This window comes from Rhodamnia argentea, chromosome 2 (assembly GCF_020921035.1).
Source record: "Rhodamnia argentea isolate NSW1041297 chromosome 2, ASM2092103v1, whole genome shotgun sequence".
NCBI lineage: Eukaryota > Viridiplantae > Streptophyta > Magnoliopsida > Myrtales > Myrtaceae > Rhodamnia > Rhodamnia argentea.
In genome coordinates this window covers 11150250-11168684 of record NC_063151.1, presented here as the reverse complement: position 1 = coordinate 11168684, position 18435 = coordinate 11150250, and the positions used below count along the sequence as shown (strand labels likewise).

Below are 18435 nucleotides of genomic sequence, written 5' to 3'. Positions count from 1 at the left end.
CTTTTTGGCCTATTAATGAGCAGATTGTACCGTCTACTAAGTCTACCGCTCTCCTCCCTTTATGAGACACTAGGTTAAGAAAATCCACTATCACCTAAACCATATCTACTACAAAAATCATTATATAATACTACTATAACGTCTTTAACCTCTACTTGTATAGTTTTAATATCTACTGTTTCATTCAAATGTAAACAATCATAATAATAATCATTCAGATAATCATACAAACAATCTAATTTAGTACGTGGATCAAAAATAATAGCAACCAAATAAATAAGAGGAATGCGGGCATAATAATGCAGTCATTTTGCTTTCATTGCTATAATAGTCGGAGCAATTGAACATTTTTTTTCATATTCACAAAAAATACCAGCAATGTTAACACACTCTATTAAAAAAAAATGCGTAGTAGGATAATAAACACCGGATAAAGTATAAGTTGCATCATTAAAAACTTTCAAAAAATCTAAATTTTTTTTCAAACAACCCAATCTTGCGGAAGTAAACTAATTTCGGAAACATTATTCAAAATAAACGTACATAATAAATCTTTATAAGCAAAAGATTGATGAAGCAACTCATAAGTAAAATTCCAACGAGTCGAAACATTTTTTGAAAATCTTTTTGATTTTTGTCCATGTGATTTACAAAATCTGCTCCATTCTTTCATAACTTGGGGATGACTCCATAAAAATTTAATTGTTCTCTTTATTAGGGTGAGAAAAGCCTCAAGAGCTCGTAATCCATCTTGTACACATAAATTTAAAACATAGCAAGTACATCTAATGTGAAAAAATTATCCACCAAAAGAGGGTTTACAAATATTTTCTAAATTTGGAATAGAAGCAGTATTTGACGCGGCATTATCAAAACCAACAGAAAAAACTTTTTTAATCAAATTATATTCTTCTAAAACTTGCTTAATTATTCTATAAATATTATTGGCCGTATGTCTTTCATTAAACACTCGAAATTCAAGTACTCTTTTTTGAATGTTCCAATCGTCGTCACCTATTCAATGACATGTGATATCTATATAAGAATAAATTTGCCAAGTATCACTCTAAATGTCGCTACCCATATGCACACATCCATTGAAATCCGTAAAAAAATTACAAAGCCTTTTTTAGTTTTTTATGAACCCTAAAGTTCGCGTTTAAGAGTAGTTCTCGGAACAGATTTTGCTTGCGGAATACATGCAGTGTTGATCAAAAAATTCAAACCAAAATTTTCACCAATAGTAAAAGATAAATGTTCAATGGCAATATATTGAGGTAATATTTCTTTATAAAGTTCATCACTATAACGAAATAAAGGAGAAGTGTTAGGATTGGCGTACCCAGAAATTTATTGTTGCCTGGTGTCGATCCTCGCTTGCATTACATGTTTTTGTGTCAAATGCCGATGGTATGTTCCATAGCCGTCTCCTTTATTAAAATTGTATGATTTCGTACAATATTTACAATTTATCGTATACTTCTCTCCGTTTACATATACCTTGTCAAAGTATTGCCATAAGTTTGATGTACTCTCCCGGGCCTGCCGTTTTGGCTCCTTTGTTATCGACGTTTCTTCGACGTTGGTAAGAGGATGATGACTTTCTTACGTTGGGACGTGCTCAACGTTGGAAACATAGTTGATATTCTCATCATCATCTACCCAATATGTAAACTCACGAGGATCATATTGATCATGAGGTTCAGGATAATTGGATTCCCCCATCCCCATTGATATCGGGCTCTTTCCCCTATCACCAACTTTGCTTTCACTTGCCATTTTTGTCATAAAATTGAGCAGAAAAGTCGATTTAGAAAATTGACAAAATTGAGTCGAGATTGAGTGGATTAAGATAATTTGAGATAATTAAGAATTGAGAGAATTTGTGAGAATTTGTGAGAAAAAATAAAAGGGTAGGAATGGTATTTATAGGAAATTTAAGAAGGAAAAAAAAAAAAGAGGTGGGAGGGGGATAATTGCAACGGCCATAAGGGCTCTTTCCCCCTTATTTTTTTTTTTATGGACGGTTTGGAACCAACCCGAAACCGCCGGTTTCGGGCCGGTTCGAATTTTTTTAAACCAAAACCGGCCGGTGAGGGACCGGGCTGGTTTCGGTTCGGAATCGCTAGACCCGATCAACGAGCTGGTTTTGGTTATTCCACGGGCCGATTCCGGGCCCAAACCGGCCCGTGGCCATTTCTATATCCAATCTCTCTAGACTTTAGAGGAGGGCCCCCATCCCTAGATTTCTTATTTGGAGTAAGATCAAGCAAGGGATTTGATGCTCCATCTTCCTCCATCGTAACAGATAAAATTCAAAATCACGCCTTATGAAGTATTCTATCAATTTCACAAATCAGGCAAGAAATGAGCTAAAAATTTCATATGGGTGTCCCGAACCGGCATACATAAACTTATTTACGTTGGCCGGTGAGGTGCGACGATTCGAATTTGTGCCATAACTCTAATCCAAGCGTATAATTTTTTGTTCTTTTAATGACTTTAACCTCTCTTGGCTCTCCCATCGCAAAAAACTAAAAAAAAAAAAATCAGCATAAAGGTTAAGTTTTGAGCCCAAAAATGTCATGGATGGGAAAAGGACATCATAAGTGCCATAATTCTTATATGATGTTTATTTTAGTGTCATAATTTTTTTTTCCGATTACGTGAGTGCCATATAACATTTCAATTGATCAACATGCCACGTCGGATTTGTGCTATTTGGTGAGCATTTCAAAAAGTTTTGATGGCATTTGTGGTGAACCTATTTAAAAAGTTTTGACACTTAAGCGATCGATTGAATGTTATGACACTCGAATGAACTTTATTTTTTTAAAGTTAAAAATTATGTTACTTGTGGTGTCTTTATCCTTGGTGTATGGAATTATATCTCATGTAAGGTTCTTTTCCATGCTTTAATTCCGTGAGCTTCTTCCGTGTCCTGTTTTTCTTGGCTTGGCCTTTTTGGAGGGACTCCGGAATTGCTTGATTTGGAGGGGACCTGCCTGAATGAGCTGGGCAGGATATTCAGGGGGCATTTCCACGTCAAGAACCGCACAAAACACAGGGAAAGGAAAAGGAAGGGGAAAAAAACAAAAAAATTGAACGTGCTCACAACTCAGCGATCGACGACATTCATATGATGCTGTGCTTGCTGATTCTCGACAAGTTTCCTAAAGACACTGGCTCTACCGACATAAGTGATTCACAAATATATTTTGAGCAATCTGTTAATTAATTTGTACTTATTCAATAGTTAATATTACGAAAACTCTCAATTTAGTGCACTCACGACAAGTTTATCCAAAATTATTTTTTGACCACGATAAATTCTAAATTGATGCACCCGTGATAAATTCGCCACAAACTATTTTGCCGACTATCAAAAATCCCAAACCGGCATACCTACGATAAATTTACCACAAGTTAATTTTTTGATCACCAAAAATTTCAAATTGATGTATTTGTGACAAATTTACCTTCCGTTAGTTTTCGTTTGATTTTACCGTCAAATTACTGAGTTAGATGACATGTGGCGGTTGATAGGTGTACCACTTTGGTTTATTATCCTCGGTTTGTCACATCTATATTAGATTGGGATGGTATTAATCTAATTTAATGAAAGCTAACGGAAGGTAAATTTATCACAGATGTATCAATTTAAAGTATTTGGTGATCAAAAAATTAGTTAGTGGTAAGTTTATTATAAGTATATTAATTTAGTATTTTTGATGGTCAGAAAAATAGTTTAACATTAACTTATTATAGATGTATCAGTTTGACTTTTTTTTTTGTCAAGAAAATAATTTGAGAAAAATTTGTTATAAATATACTAATTTAAAAATTTTGGAAATATGAGGCCATTGAATATGAGCCCCTTATTCAATGGCCTGGCTTTGTATTTGTAGTGTAATCCATGGGACACCACTCGAGATATTTTTTTGGAACATTCAAAGTCCCCACGTTCCGACCCTCGCAAAAAAAAAAAAAAAAAAAGAGTCCCTACGTCGATTTTAATAAGGTGACCGACCTGCCCAAACGGAATCGAAGTGGAAAAGTCATTCTGGTTCTGAGAGTCTTCTTCTTCTTCCGCTTCTGGCACCACAGACAATTTCTTTCTTGTTCCTATCTCCCATTAATTTTCCTGTCAAGCCTCGCTCTCGCTCTCTCCCCAAAGTTGATAAAAATTCAAACTTTTATGCAGGCATCGCCTGTGTCAAGCTAGCATTGGATCTTCTTCCTGAAAAAGCGCCAACCTTTTCCCTGAAAATCCTGCATCTTCACTCACCCAACAATAAAGGGACGGAAATGGAGCTTGTTCCTTACAAGGACCCGAATTCAGAACCCGAACCCAACTCCTCCGGCTCCCTCCCCTGGGAAGACATGTTCCGATCGGCCTCCATCCGCAAGCCAGCCCCGCCCCCCGAGGCCCACGCGCCGCCCGCCCAGTCCCACGCGACGCCTCCTCCCCCTGCTCCCTCCTCCGGCGACCCGGGTCACAAGAACTCGCTCTCCGACGATCCCCAGGTAAAGCTCGCCCTCTACATAGCCATGGCCCACTTCGGCCTTGCATTCACTGTCTTCGTTCTCTATGGCACATGCAAGCTGTTGCAAGAGTATCTGAGGCCAATTCAGTGGGCCATTCTGTGCTCTATCCCTTTGAGAGGTATACAAGAGACCCTTGTCGCATTTTGGTCCGAGCCTCTCGAATTAGGCCTCACTGAGACTGTGCTTGCTGTCCCTGTCGCCATCTTTAGGGTTTTCATAGGCACCGTTGTGGATATTAAGGAAGTTTGTTACAGGGTTTTCCTTAAGAAGCCAAAATCCGACCGGTTACGGCGGAAGAGGAGTGGGTTCTCGAAGTTGCTTCGGTGGCTAGTGTCATTTGGGGTCTTCATATTTGCCTATGAGAGGATCGGCGCTGGCGGGTCGGTAGCTATTCTTGTGTTAGGCTTCTTGTTTAGCTCAAAGAATGTGGACGCCACGATGTCTGCTGTGTCATCGTTTAGGAGTAGCAGTTTCCGCCGCAGTGCAATGAGCGCGTTTTTCACTAGGGGCATATTGAAGAGGTTGAAGACCATCATAGCGATTGGACTGATTGTCGGCATGATCATCGGATTTTTGGCTGGAGTGATGTTCTTCTCTTATAAAATTGGTCTGGAAGGGAAGGATGCAGTAATTTCATTGAAGTCTCATGTGGAAGAGAGTAATTATGCTGAGAAGATCGGCATGAAGCAGTGGATGGATGAGAATGACGTGCCTGGGATGGTCGATAAATATACTACCATGTTCTATGCAGCTGTGTCGGACCAGATAGATAGCTTGGCAATGCAATACAACATGACTGAGCTTGTCACGGGGATTAAGCACTTTGTGATTAGTCCATCAGCTGGCCCTTCGGAGGAGTCCACATCTCTAATGGCCCCATCTCCATACACTGAGAAATTTCTTAGTATCCGCCAACAGTTTAGTAAACGTGAGTGGGGACAGATATATACTGAAGTAGATGCCCTACTAAGGGAATTGATAATCACAAGAGAAGATTTAGTTGAGAAGGCAAAGGGCTTAGCTGTTCAAGGAAAGGATGTTCTGCAAAGTGTTTTTGCAAGTAGTGCTTCAGTCGTAGGAGGCGGGACAAAATTCGTGGTCTCTGTTGGGAACTCCATCATCTATGGAGCAGCCGAGGTCTTCAATTTCGTGTCTCAAACAGTAGTGTTCTTCTCGGTTTTGTATTACCTCATTACGGCAGAATCTGGAGGGGTTACAGAGCAAGTGATGGGTATGCTTCCAATGCCAAATTGGGCGAGGGTTAGGTGTGTCGAAGTTCTGGATAAAGCTATATCAGGTGTCCTTCTGGCAACGGCTGAGATTGCTTTCTTTCAAGGATGTCTCACCTGGCTTTTGTTTAGGCTGTATAAGATCCATTTCTTGTATGGATGCACTGTTCTTGCATTTGTTAGCGCTCTATTGCCCATCTTCCCATCTTGGTTTGCAACAGTTCCTGCAGCATTACAATTGATCCTTCAAGGAAGATACATACTGGCGATCACAATGTCCATTATTCATCTTGTGCTCCTAGAATATGGTGCATCTGAGATTCAGGAGGATATACCTGGTCATAGTGCATATCTCACGGGGCTTAGCATTATTGGTGGAATGACATTGTTCCCTTCAGCATTTGAGGTAGTTGTTAAATCATTACTCATCCTCCTTTTCGTCCTCTTTCGTTATAGGGGAATGTACCTGCATCTCTATTGGCATGCATGTTTCACTTCAGAGTCCTGTTAAATAATCTAGTGAAGCTGTCTTTACTTGTCATCCTTTTAGGATACATCATCTAGTCAGAGCATACTTGGGAATTTTAAGGGTTTATGACTGTTAAAATTCTTGCGAGATAATTTTCTTTCGCCCGAGTTGCTTATATACTTCAAGATTGCTATTTCCTTATTGGCCTGGCTTCCTCTATCGTTTAAGAGCACCAGATACTCCAAGAAAAAATTCTGTCCATAGAAAATGCCAAGTTAGCAACTCTTTCTGCATGGCCATTAGGTGATGCCTTTTTCACCGTTGCCTCATCAGTGTGTTGTTAAATACTCAAATGAATGGGCACACGGTGAAATTATTTTTCTCTTCATAAATAGATTCTATCTTTGTCTCTGATGTTGTTTGATCCACACTTTTGCAGGGTGCTATCATGGGCCCTCTCATAACCACTGTCGTGATTGCTCTGAAGGATTTGTATGCCGAATTTGTTCTAGATGAACCAAAGGAAAAGCATGACTAGAGTACCTGATCCAACTCTCTGCGATGCTTGAATTTTTGTTTGCAATCACGTAGGTAGCCTCTTTATCGAGTTTGAGCTAATAGGAAAGGATATACTGCATCTAGAAGTCAATTCTATCAGTATGGTTTATTTATTGTCATTTGTTTGTGAGTTGTAATTGATGGGCGATCCGTCTTGAGGTGAAGCTTGTTTTTCTTCTTTTAGATGGTTCTCTGTATTGATTTTTTGTTCATAGCTTGTTGTCACTTGTAACGTGATTGTACATTACTCTGTATCCATTATTGAGAGATCATTATGCTAATATTGGAAATAGGAGGTATATGTAGTTCTCTGTGGTTTTATCTTTCTTCTTGGTCATTTATTCATTCCCCTTATGTTTGAATACTAAATAATACAAATTTATGACTATACTTCAATGGCCTGCCAAGCAATTTTTGCCAATTGAGTTTCAAAAGCATCAGCTTCTTTAGGCAAATTTGAATGGCAAACGGACATTGTGGACTGGTTTTTCTTCAAGTGAAGAAGTTGATGGCTGTGGGTTAAGCTCGCTAAATTCAAGCACATCTAGAGTCCATGAAAATCTCAATTCTGAATCGAAATGCCGAAAGGGGAAGAGGGACAAGAGAGGCTGAATGACGAAACTCTACTCTTCAGCCTGCAAAGAGCGACTCCACTAGGAGACGAACTCAAGAAGCTCACTCTTTGATGACCAACTTCGCCAAGTTGGCATTCCTCATGGGAGGTCAACTTTCATGTGACGGTAGCAAACTGAGTCGGCGATGAGCTTAATGATCGCATAACTATCCTTCGACGTCTTCTTAAAGCTTGACGCCATTTTGACTCAGCAACTCTGCTTGCTTAGGAGCCTTGACAGAGAAAGTGAAGAAGCGAAGAAAAAACCAACACGAAGAAAACATGATGTAATCAGTAGGCTTGACAGGTCTAGTTATTGCAGAGCAACTCAAAAGCTAAAGCGATCTTCAAAAGCTCAGGGCTCTCGGTTTTAAGCCTTCAAACAGCGACCCCTCCACACGTCCTGAGTACCACATTCAGAGTAAGAAGCAGCAAGTAGCACATCCATAGATGTCAGTAAGCCTCAGATAACGTACGATGTCATATCTTTCGGGTATTTTTTTGTAGCCATACTACATTGTAGCTGCACTCTGGCATACCAATTGCAAAAATGCAATCACCACAAAACTTAGCAATAAAGACAAACGACAGGCATAGCAATAAAGACAAACGCCAGGCACATTATCGACACTCGAGCAGCAACAAAGTGTCGACTTATTTCTTCTTTATGGTCTCGAATTGGTCCTCCATAGACAGTTCCCGATTATGCAACAGAAGAACGAATTTCGCAGCTTGCTTTTAAAGATATATCGCATTTACTAAGAATTAACACATTCGAGGATTAAGAAGTGCGGTGTGAAGGAAAAATCACATCTAAGAATTAGACTTCAGATTGCTCCTTGCCCAAGATTAATCCAAATACAAACAATTTGCAAGTTCTCACACATAAGGTACATTCCTCTGCTGGAAGCTCTCTAGCTTTTAACTACTTCATGTATCTCTGCAAGAATTTCCGGTGGAAGTCATTCCTGATGGTGTCATTGATGAAGCGCTTAGGAGCCTTCATTTCACCACGGGCCTGATTCTTGAAGACCACATCATCATCCCACCTGAAACAGTAGAGGAGGAAAGAACAACCGTAAGACATACATCACTGAAAGATGGATTAGCTATCACGTATATATCAATCAATCCTTGTTGCTTGACTATCATCAATTCAAATGAGTTTCAACTTTCGTTATGGAAGAAAAATGACCAGAAAGTTCAGGTCACACACCTCCTTTTCACATTGAAAGAAGTAGTAGAATTATTTAGCAAAGGATTTCCACGAAGAAGCTCTGCTTCCTTGACTTTAAGTTCTTCTTCCTTCTGCTGTCTTTCCTGAAAGTGCAAGGTAACATCGGTTGTTATCACTGCTAGTGACATGAGGCACAGGCAACTATTAGTTATACTACCCATAAAATGAGAGCTTCGAGGAGTGCTCTCACAAAATTGACCATCTTAGTTTTCGGTGAAGTTCTTTAAACTCTTAACTGTTTCTTAACTTCCACATGTTTCATGAACTCTCTTCGTATTTGTTTAAGTATTTTCAAGATTAATTACTCACAAATCACAGAGAAATACCCGAAAATTCATTTTGCCCAATAATATTTTGTAAGTGCCAGTAAACATGTGCACATAGCCAGCACTGGAGTTCGCGTAAATTATGATGTATGAGCGGACAACCAGAAGAATAATTCTAGCCAACACAGATAAAGGGAGAAGATGGAATCTAAAGATGCAAACTAACCTTCCGAAGCTTCTCCTCTGCTCTTTCTTTCTTTATTTGTTCAAGCTCAGCCAAAAGAGCTTCAGTGTCATCCTCATCATCTTCGTCGTCATCATCATCATCACTGTTAAAAGCAACAAATGTTCCTCAGTAAAAGGTGAGTAGGCAGTCCATTTCAAAACAAAACAAGATGGCAATCCTCAAAATAGGTTTGAAATCTACCAGACAGCGAACAAACAGGCAATTTTCATGCCACGAAACTACTGCGCTGCATCCCTTTTACATCAAGTTCCACAAGTACTATAGAATTAGTGCAAATGAATCTAATATAATCATGCCAGTTTTCTGCTTCAATTACCATGTGTAATCAACTACAAATGATTGAAAGGACCCAAGAAGGCCGCAAATGATGATGTGCAGACAAAAGTAACTCAGAATAGCAACCACCTTCCATCATCGCTTTTGACATCCACATCAGAATCATCTGCATCCACTGTGCGGGGAACAATGCGATCTTCCACTTCCCTCTTTGATCCTATTGATCAGAAATTCACAATTGAGTATCATACAAAGGGCAGTGTTATATCATGAAAAAGGGAAGCAATTACTAACCTTCCAAGAGAAGCTGCCCTCCTTTCCGGCGGTCTCTATCATCTACCGTAACAAATTGAGAACAAATAAAAGTATCTCAATATGTTGTAATGAAAAATGGAAAGAAATTCAACATCCAACAAATACATGCATGAAAACAAGTTTAACGAGTAGATACCGATGTAGGACTTGTCCTTTGACGAGAAATGCCTGCGCTCACGGTCTTCAAGCTCCTCTCTTAGGTTCCTCTTCTGCAACTCTTCATGGGTGTCTTGTCCATCCCTCCTGTTTAATAGAGATGCTGATAAGTTGAAAGGAACCCTCAAAATGGAACAGAAAGAATCATTCAACTTGAAACTAAATCCGAGAAACAATGCATGAATGCATAACAATTAGGACTGCATGAGTAAGATAAACTTAACGAGTTAACTTGTTCCAGTATCATTGGAAAACACACAAAACTCTCCTCCGACCTCTAGACACATGAAAACTTGTAACGCATTCAAGATCACTCAGGCCTCCATGTTGATGTATTTTCTATTTAGCAAGGCCAGAAGCATACAGCTCTTGTCACTTACACTAGCCAAGAGATACCACAAAACAAATTAAAACCTTTGACGCATAAAAGATCGCACAAGCCTCTACTTATAACACATAGGAAGGTTACCGAGGCCATAAGCACCGTTAAGCACATTGCTTATAATACAACATACACCAGTTTTAGGAGAAGTGGGAGAGGGGGGCTAAAAGCCTTCACAAATGCACACTCACCACTTATTCAGCTCAATCAGGCTAAGCAAGCAGCATATACTCCTCATAAAGTCCTAAACCTCTCCATAGGGCACACCTATTCTATCCAGGTCCTCATGGTCTACAGTAGGTTCACAGGATCAGCTATCTAAGTGCCCTCCTCTGCTTTCACTTCTTAATTACTTTACATAAGGACGCCTCCCATTGATGCACAAATTTAGATGATTGTTCACTCCAGCGCAACTCTTATCTAATGCTTAGAAAGAGAACATAAAGCGAGAAAAGGAAAGAAAAATAGATAAACAGAGTTTTCAAAGGATAAGGAAATAGAAGGTGCCTTTCAACAAGAAACCAAAAGAAAGAAAAAATTTACATCACTCCCCATTCTGCTCAAGCAAAAGATGGATCTGAAAATGTAATTCTATCCTACTTGCCACACCTTTCTACCAACCATAAAATTCCAGGGCACCACATCATTCCCTAGTTGTCAGTTAAATGTCACATGAAATCAGAAAGCAAACGGATTTCCTTTCACGAAAGACACAGGCAGAACCTGTCAAAGGCGGTTATTTCTGAAGACCAAGGAAAGATTATTTCATCCGCAAAGACAAGAGTGGAAAATAACACATACCTGGGTTTTAGGTTTGTGTGAGCAGCAAGGTCTCTGGATGAGTACTTCTGTGAAGGACCAAATATCCGAGTACCACCTTGCTCATTTCCACCTTTCGCAGGTGCCCAGGTCGGTCTAGCAGCAGTCGTCATGATTCCTAGCAAGATCCGATAATCTCTGAAGACAATTGAAAATGCTTGAGAACCACATCATACTATCACGAACAAAATAGTACCCAAAAAAAACAAAGGGACAAGGAAAGAGGCCAAAAGCATCCCAGCAAAACATTCAAAAACGCAGGCAAGTTGACGAGAAGCTACAGTTCACAAGCTCGCACCGTGCAAATCGCACAAACCCCGGATGCCCGAATTTGAATATCTTCGGAATTCAATCGATCGGGCACCAACAACAGGAAATCAAGAACCTAAATTGAACCACACGCATCGATCCCATCACATCCCAAATCGAACGCACTGCCGTGAAGATGACAGCTGCTCAAAATTTCACCATGAAACCAGGAAATTAAAGCCCTAGAGAGAAATCATGAGGGAAAGGAAAACACGGTATATCCAGCGCCAGAACGCATCACAACCAATCTGCGCGCAAGACGAGAGGAGCGGAATTAGGGTTTTTACCTTCGGAGGAAACCCTGAATTGAAAATCGCCCTTTGACTTCACAAGGAGAGAGAGGGGGACGGGGAGAGGGGATTGTTTGTGAAGGAAATGAGACGAGCAGAAGGGAAGACGTTTGGATACAAGGTTAGTTGTGTCGGTAACTCGGCTGGGCTGTGCCCTGGCACTGCGTATCCAGCCGACACGGATAGACAAAACCCGAAAAGTGATCGAGCCGACACGGATAGATAAAACCCGAAAAGTGATGGACCCCGGCATATCCAGCCGACACGGATGGATGAAACCCGGAAAGTAATGGACTCTGAGATGGGCCGACGCTACTGGGCCAGCAAATGAGGGAGGTGCAGACGTACAATTCAATTTAATGGAGAAAAAAAAAAAGGCCCGCGTTTTTTTTCACTCCTCTTATAACTTTGACAATCTTTTTTTTTTTTTTTGTTTTGACCATTCTATCATTTGTGTGACTCATCAATTCTAATACAATTTTATATGATATATTTTTTTTTGTCAAACTCTTTATTTAGTTTCTTATTTTTTTCCTTTGTAGCGTCCCACTTCCCTCCTTTTTCTTCTTCTTCTTCTTCCTCTTTCTTCCCACGTCCCCCACTAGTCTGTTTATTCTCTCTCTTGCGCGGCATTGCCTCTCTACGTATCCCACTCCTTCTTCCAAAACCCCCTGACATTCTCTATTTATTATCTATGATGCCGATCTCGTCCTCCTTCACACTTTCTCCGACACCAGTGGGGCTCATCGGTGACTTCCTCGATGAGCCCCTTCAAAGATGTTTCACCTTCTTCCCCCCCTTTTTGTCCTTTTCATTCTTCAATTACAAAAGAAAAAGTTTTGAGTCCACCTCCTCGACAACAAGGAAGTAAGTTACAATGTCGGCCTACGATGTAAAAAGGTTACGACATCTCATGAATTGGGAGCAAATTAGTCAAAGACATGTTATTGTCTACGTTTGCCCCTTCCCTTTATCCTATTTTGTGGGAACATGGTAAAGTGGCGAAGCCATTCGACAACCAAAAGATTGAGTTAGGGTTTGGAGCTACAGCACGATTCATCCAAGTTAGGCCGAAAGATTTAGGAGTAGAGTTTGGCACAAAAATCTTCCTCTAGTGTGGGTTATAGTTGCAAGTAATTCCTCCTAAACACAAACAAAAGAAAAAATTATTATTGACATACATCTCGCTGCAATAACACCATTGCGACGGCATCTTTTGGTAGCCGGTTTGAGGAAACTACTTTATCCAGCTCGCTTTTGAGGCATTGATGTGGTTTCGAAACGTATGTTTTCAAAAAAGATGCACGAGCTAGCCACGACTTCTTGGCAAGCTCCTTGGAAGCCGCAATACCTAGTTTTCGTTTTTAGGTGATTGCTCCTGCTTGATTTCCTTGGCCACTAACTTGTATCATGAGTCCGCTCATCGTTCTCGCTCGGGAGCCAAAACCGAACACGCAAGAAGCACACCAGCAACATGCATTGCATGATTCTACTTTGTGACGGGGTTTTCATAAGAAGAAACAGAATAAACGAGTTGACCAAATAAAAAAAGAATCATATAAAATTATACCGAAAGTGGTGGTTGCACAAATGATAGAATAGTCAAAACACACAAAAAAAAGAGTGTCAAAACCATAAAGGGAGTGGAAAAAGCGCAAGTAAAGAAAAAAAATCTTGTTAAGGACTTTTTATTAAGAATTACATGCTCTAACTCAGATTCATCTTTTTTTGTTCAAGGACATGATGGTATTGCTAAACCCAACTCACGTAGCCCTTTATGAACCTTTTTGACTCTTAGGGAGAGATGGGTTGACGTCGAGGTACCAAACGACTGTGTCAATGAGAGAGCTCTTAGAGTCACCGGCCTCTCAACCGCAGCATACCTTCATTTAACCCATTGAGCACTCGGTCGATGGAGACCAAAGGAGCCAATGAACCACCTCTCGACTTTGATAATCCTCTTAAACGCATGCATACCACTTCGTGCACATGGATCGGGTGATCGGTGTTAGGGGTAATTTGGTTTCGGAGTAGGTGGGTTCCAAATCAAGAATCGGGAACCTTCTTTGTCGGGGTCGGTTGTGTAATGTGGGAAAGCAATTTCGGTGGATAAGAGTAACAATCAAAGAGGATCAACTAGTGCAGCACAAAAACTTGCCATTTATAATACATAGGCTTTGTTCCACTTCTAATTAAACAGTGAGAGGTGAAAAGCTTTCATTGAAGGGAATAGCCGAACTCTATGCTACAAAAGAAGGATGCTTTCTTGACCACTTATCCTCAAGATACAGTGAATCCAAACTGTTTCACCAAAACAAGGGGATACTGAAATAAGCACAATCAAATATTTCCCTGGAGCAGCTGGCATTTGCTGCCTTTTGTATGTATAGTTGATGTTCTCTTAATGGTTTATCTTAGTGTATTTCATCGACATATTGCTTGTTAGAATTAGACACGCAAACACAACGAAATGTAGAATAAAGGCGAAAAAGAGAAATTGAGGCACAATATTCATCATGATTTACCCTTCAACTAGGGCTACATCTAGTAGAATATTCCACTATAATTAACACCTACCACCTCTTTGTTACAACTCTCAATTACAAAAGAAATAGCTTATATATAACATTAGCTATTTATGGCCCAAGCCTAAATTACCAATAAAATTGAGGTTTAAACTATAAAAATCCTCTAGGCGGTGTCCCGAACACCCACCCACTCACCGGAGACAAGAGCCCCATGCCTTCCAATCAATGAAGAAGTATGAACCACACCTTAATAATGTCGACATTCTGAAAAACATCCATCTAGCAACAACAGCTCCAATGTCGTATGATGAAGCATTTGCAGATTAAAGGAGGTCCATGCATAATTGTGTGGTGGTGATGTTCATCAGTTATGTTAAAAAGTCAACCCAAAAACATAAACTATTAGGTGCATGGTGACCACACGAAAATAAATAGTATATATGACTCATTGTCAAGTAATATGAGACAATATTTCAACACCCCATTTCATATACAAGCCAAATTTGATTTTCTTCAATAAATTAAACATATGGACTACTATCAATCATTTGTTATGGGGATTTTAGAAGCCTCCAATGTAAATAACGGTGCAATCTCAACCCCAAGTGTTATCAATGATAAAAATATATTTAGCAATCGTAGCGGGACCTACTTTTGATTTTATGTCTAGCATTCTACCATTATATTGCCACGCTGTCATGCTAGTAGGACCCTTTATTCTATCATAGAAATCTGAGATTGGTATGCATGTCGGTCGAGATGAGAAAGGCATCAGAGGAAGAATGATGTCAAATGCCCAAATGACGACAACCGTCATTTATCTCTAAAGCCTTTACATATCACCTCTTCACTCACTCATCCTCGAGGTAAAACAAATGGATAGAAACATGAATCAAAAGGTAAAATTTCAAATAAGGGCATGAAATGCTCCTATTTTCTCAAATAAGGGCCTAAAGTGGAAAGGGCCTGAAGAGCTCAAATTCTCTCAAAGAAGGGGCTAGCCGAATGACATTTTCATCTTTTTCTTTTTTGCATTTTTGTCCCTTTTTCTGTTTTTCCCATTTTCTTTTCTTTTTCCCATTGTCTTTCCTTTTTCCTCTCCTCATCCCTAGCTATCGTCAGCATAACGTTTAGGTGAGGGTAACCCTCGCATGATCCGACGAGGACAACCCTTGACAGGGCGGCCCTCGCCCAATCTGGCAAAGGCAACTAGGCTTCTTATAATCGGGTAAGGGAGGGGGCCGAGGTCGGGAGGTGGCAACACTAGGGATCCGAAGGCATCCAAGGAGCCGCGGATGGATAGTTAGGTTTACTACGGAGAGGACGGAGGAGAAGAATCGAAATCAAAAATTGAGTCATTAAGGATCTCTTCGATGGCCAGGTGCGGGAATGAAGTCCAGTGAGCTTTCTCGTCGTCGTGGTAGTGGTCATTCTAGGAACTCAGAAAAGAATGGATGTCGAGCGCCATGTTGTGCTAGGGAAGGGGGAGTCGCTTCTTCTTATGCTCACTATGTCTAAGTCCTCTCAAGCTCAATAGAGTCACCCCGATCGAACCAGAGGGCGACCCTCGCCCGATCCGGCAAGGACATTCCTCACCAGATTCGGCGAGGGCGGCCCTCGCCCCACGCCGGCGATAGCAGGGGAGGGAAGAGGAAAAAGAAAAAAGAAAAGAGAAAAGAGAAAGGAAAAGCAAAAATAGAAAAAAGATAAAGCAAAAAATCAAAAAAAAGTAAAAGGAAGAAAATGCCCTTCACCCATACTTTTATTTGAAATAATGAGGGCACTTCAGACTCTTATTTAAAACAAGGTTCACTTGAGGTACTTATTTAAGAAAATGAATGCACTTTAAACTCTTAATTGAAATTTTTCATGAACCGAAACAATAAAGGCCGGTTCCCATTTTTTTTCCACCCTAGAATTGAACCAATCCTTGCGTGAACTAGCCCAGTTGCTCCCTCCTAGTGGGTGTGACCTCCATACTACTTGTACTTGAACAGGATCTGCCACATCTAAACAAAGTTTCAAAAGCAACTCAACTAACTTATTAGGGGTTAATTCATAATATGTTTCAAGTGAGCATGGCCTTATCGTGCAGATGAGCACCATCTTGTTCCGTTCTCGTGGTATCTCCTCTTTGAATGACAGAATAATTACGAGGGGCATGACCGCATGAGGCCACAAACCTGAGGATGTCCCTTGAAAAAATTACCTCCTTAAGATAAAAATAAATTTGTATTTTTTAATGCGCCGAGTGATTTTTTTTTTTTTTTTGGGCCCTATCTCTTTAACTCTCCCCTCTCTCACGCAGATTTTTGCCGTATCTCTTTGTAGAGTACGGAAGTTGAACCTCTCGGCTATGATACTGGCATCCCCACCTCCCGTGGGCACCGAATGATTAACAGAGGCATTCAATAGTATCTTTGAAAATTATTAGACCAAAATAGAAGTTTAAGGTAAAAATAGGGATAAAGATACTAAAAGTGTCAAAAGTTACGTAGCTTACTTTAATGTCAAAAGTTTTTACCGGCTCAATAGAGTGTTGGATCAGAGGAAAAAAAAATCGTTCAAGTGCCTCCGAAAAAAAAATTCAAAAAAAAAAATATTATGTAACTTTTATAATATATTGATTAATCTGACATGGCGTTTTCATATTAATAATGAGTCTAACTTGGACTTATGAGGTGGCTAGCTTGCCTAAACGACGTCGCACGAACCTTCGCTCAAATTAGACGGTCATTCGTTCTTTCGTGGCTTGTATTTAGTTCTACCGACACTCACTCTCCTACACGCATAGCCACCTTGCACAACCGGTTCTTCCAGCCTCCACTCGCTGCATGAAACTCTTATTCTCTTCGACAAAAAAAAAAAAAAAAACTCTTACGTTCATCATCATCGGCGTCCCCCTTTCAATGTATCTACGCCTCTCTAAACTTGCCATACTGCAAGTATTAGGATTCGATGCACAATCACAACGAAGTAAAGCGTAAAATGAAAAAAAAAAAAAATCAAAACACGAGATTTTGTTCTGACTCATCTTTAAACTAAAGTTACGTCCAACAGAGGTTTCACTGTAATTAGCACATTGCATCTCTCGTTACATCACTTAATTACAAGCGAAAAAGAATATATATAATGATAATTACTTAGGAGCCCAAGCCCAAACTATTAATGAAAAAATAGGCTTAAATTATAAAAGCTCTCTAGTGCCCAAAGTGCGCTGTCCTCTTGAGACTCCCTCCAGTTAAGTAGGACCCACGTGCTTTCATGTCATTGAGGAGTATGAATCACACCCCAATAGCGAGCTCCTGCACCCAGTTCATGCCAGAGACTCCAGATTTTCTGACGTCACACAGCAGTGTCAATTCCCTCGGGCGGCCATCCATCAGCGTCCTGGCACATCCTAGCAGCGTAGGTGTTTTAGCAAGCCTCGTCTACCTTCACCACTCCGGCAAGCCCTCCCTATTGCAAACTACCTTGTCTCACTCTGTTCTGTTGTCCGAATACTCAAGGAACTCGGTTTCTACCTTGCACATCATTGCCAGCTCTGATCCTCGGCTACGTTATCTCTGAAAACCTTTCCCATCAACTCATTTGAAATATTTTCACTTCGGTTGTGCTCACTGCTCTCCATTATAAGATTCAATTGTTAATTTTGGGAGAAAACTGAATCAGGATTTTGAATTTGGAAAAATGCATGATTGTCCAATTTAGGGTTTATATTTGGGACAAAACATGTAGATGACGTCATTTATGAGTGTATATGCTAACTGGGCATGCTGGTGAGCCATGTCAGTCAAAGAAATTAATAAAATATTACCACGTCGAATTTTCGACAATCCAAATCGAAGTTGGCACTTAAGTAATTTTTTTTAAAAATAATACTTAATGGATCCGAAGAAAAATTTTGACATCAAAATGAGGCGTTGTACGAAACTTTTGACATTTCTAGTGCCCTTATGCTTGTAAAACTATCAAAAAAACATGCCTCACTTTTCAACGAATGACCCCTTCCAACTTCTGTTTGTCGGAATGTCAAATGGTCACCTCTAAACAAAATCCCTCTTTTGAGAAGTCCAAATCGTTCCCTTTGCAAACTAGCAAACTTTTCTATTTGTAGCGACCTAGTCCAATGATAGGGGGAAGTAGGCGCCTAGGGGAAAGGCCCAAAGAAGGAGCATCTCGTGACATACTTT

The 18435-nt window shown here is 40.1% G+C and overlaps 2 protein-coding genes across 7 annotated transcripts; one reads left to right on the top strand and one right to left on the bottom strand.

The window, feature by feature from the left end:
* Positions 1-4115: 4115 nt before the first annotated feature.
* Positions 4116-7124, top strand: LOC115726136. Its single transcript, XM_030655879.2, has 2 exons — positions 4116-6183; positions 6686-7124. Exons 1-2 carry the CDS (start codon positions 4309-4311, stop codon positions 6782-6784), a joined length of 1974 nt encoding a protein of 657 aa, XP_030511739.2. The 5' UTR covers positions 4116-4308; the 3' UTR covers positions 6785-7124.
* Positions 7125-8149: 1025 nt separating this feature from the next.
* On the bottom strand, positions 8150-11837 carry LOC115726142 (protein CWC15 homolog). 6 transcript variants are annotated; one of them, XM_030655886.2, is made up of 8 exons: positions 11712-11837; positions 11098-11253; positions 9895-10001; positions 9738-9779; positions 9573-9660; positions 9147-9252; positions 8634-8737; positions 8150-8466 (listed from the first exon to the last, which is right to left on the bottom strand). In XM_030655886.2, exons 2-8 carry the CDS (start codon positions 11226-11228, stop codon positions 8343-8345), a joined length of 702 nt encoding a protein of 233 aa, XP_030511746.1. In that variant the 5' UTR covers positions 11229-11253; positions 11712-11837; the 3' UTR covers positions 8150-8342. The 6 variants fall into 6 exon arrangements, with proteins under 6 accessions (XP_030511746.1, XP_030511749.1, XP_030511750.1 ...); XM_030655889.2 differs by having other exon boundaries at positions 9147-9249; XM_030655890.2 differs by having other exon boundaries at positions 9147-9243.
* Positions 11838-18435: the final 6598 nt, after the last annotated feature.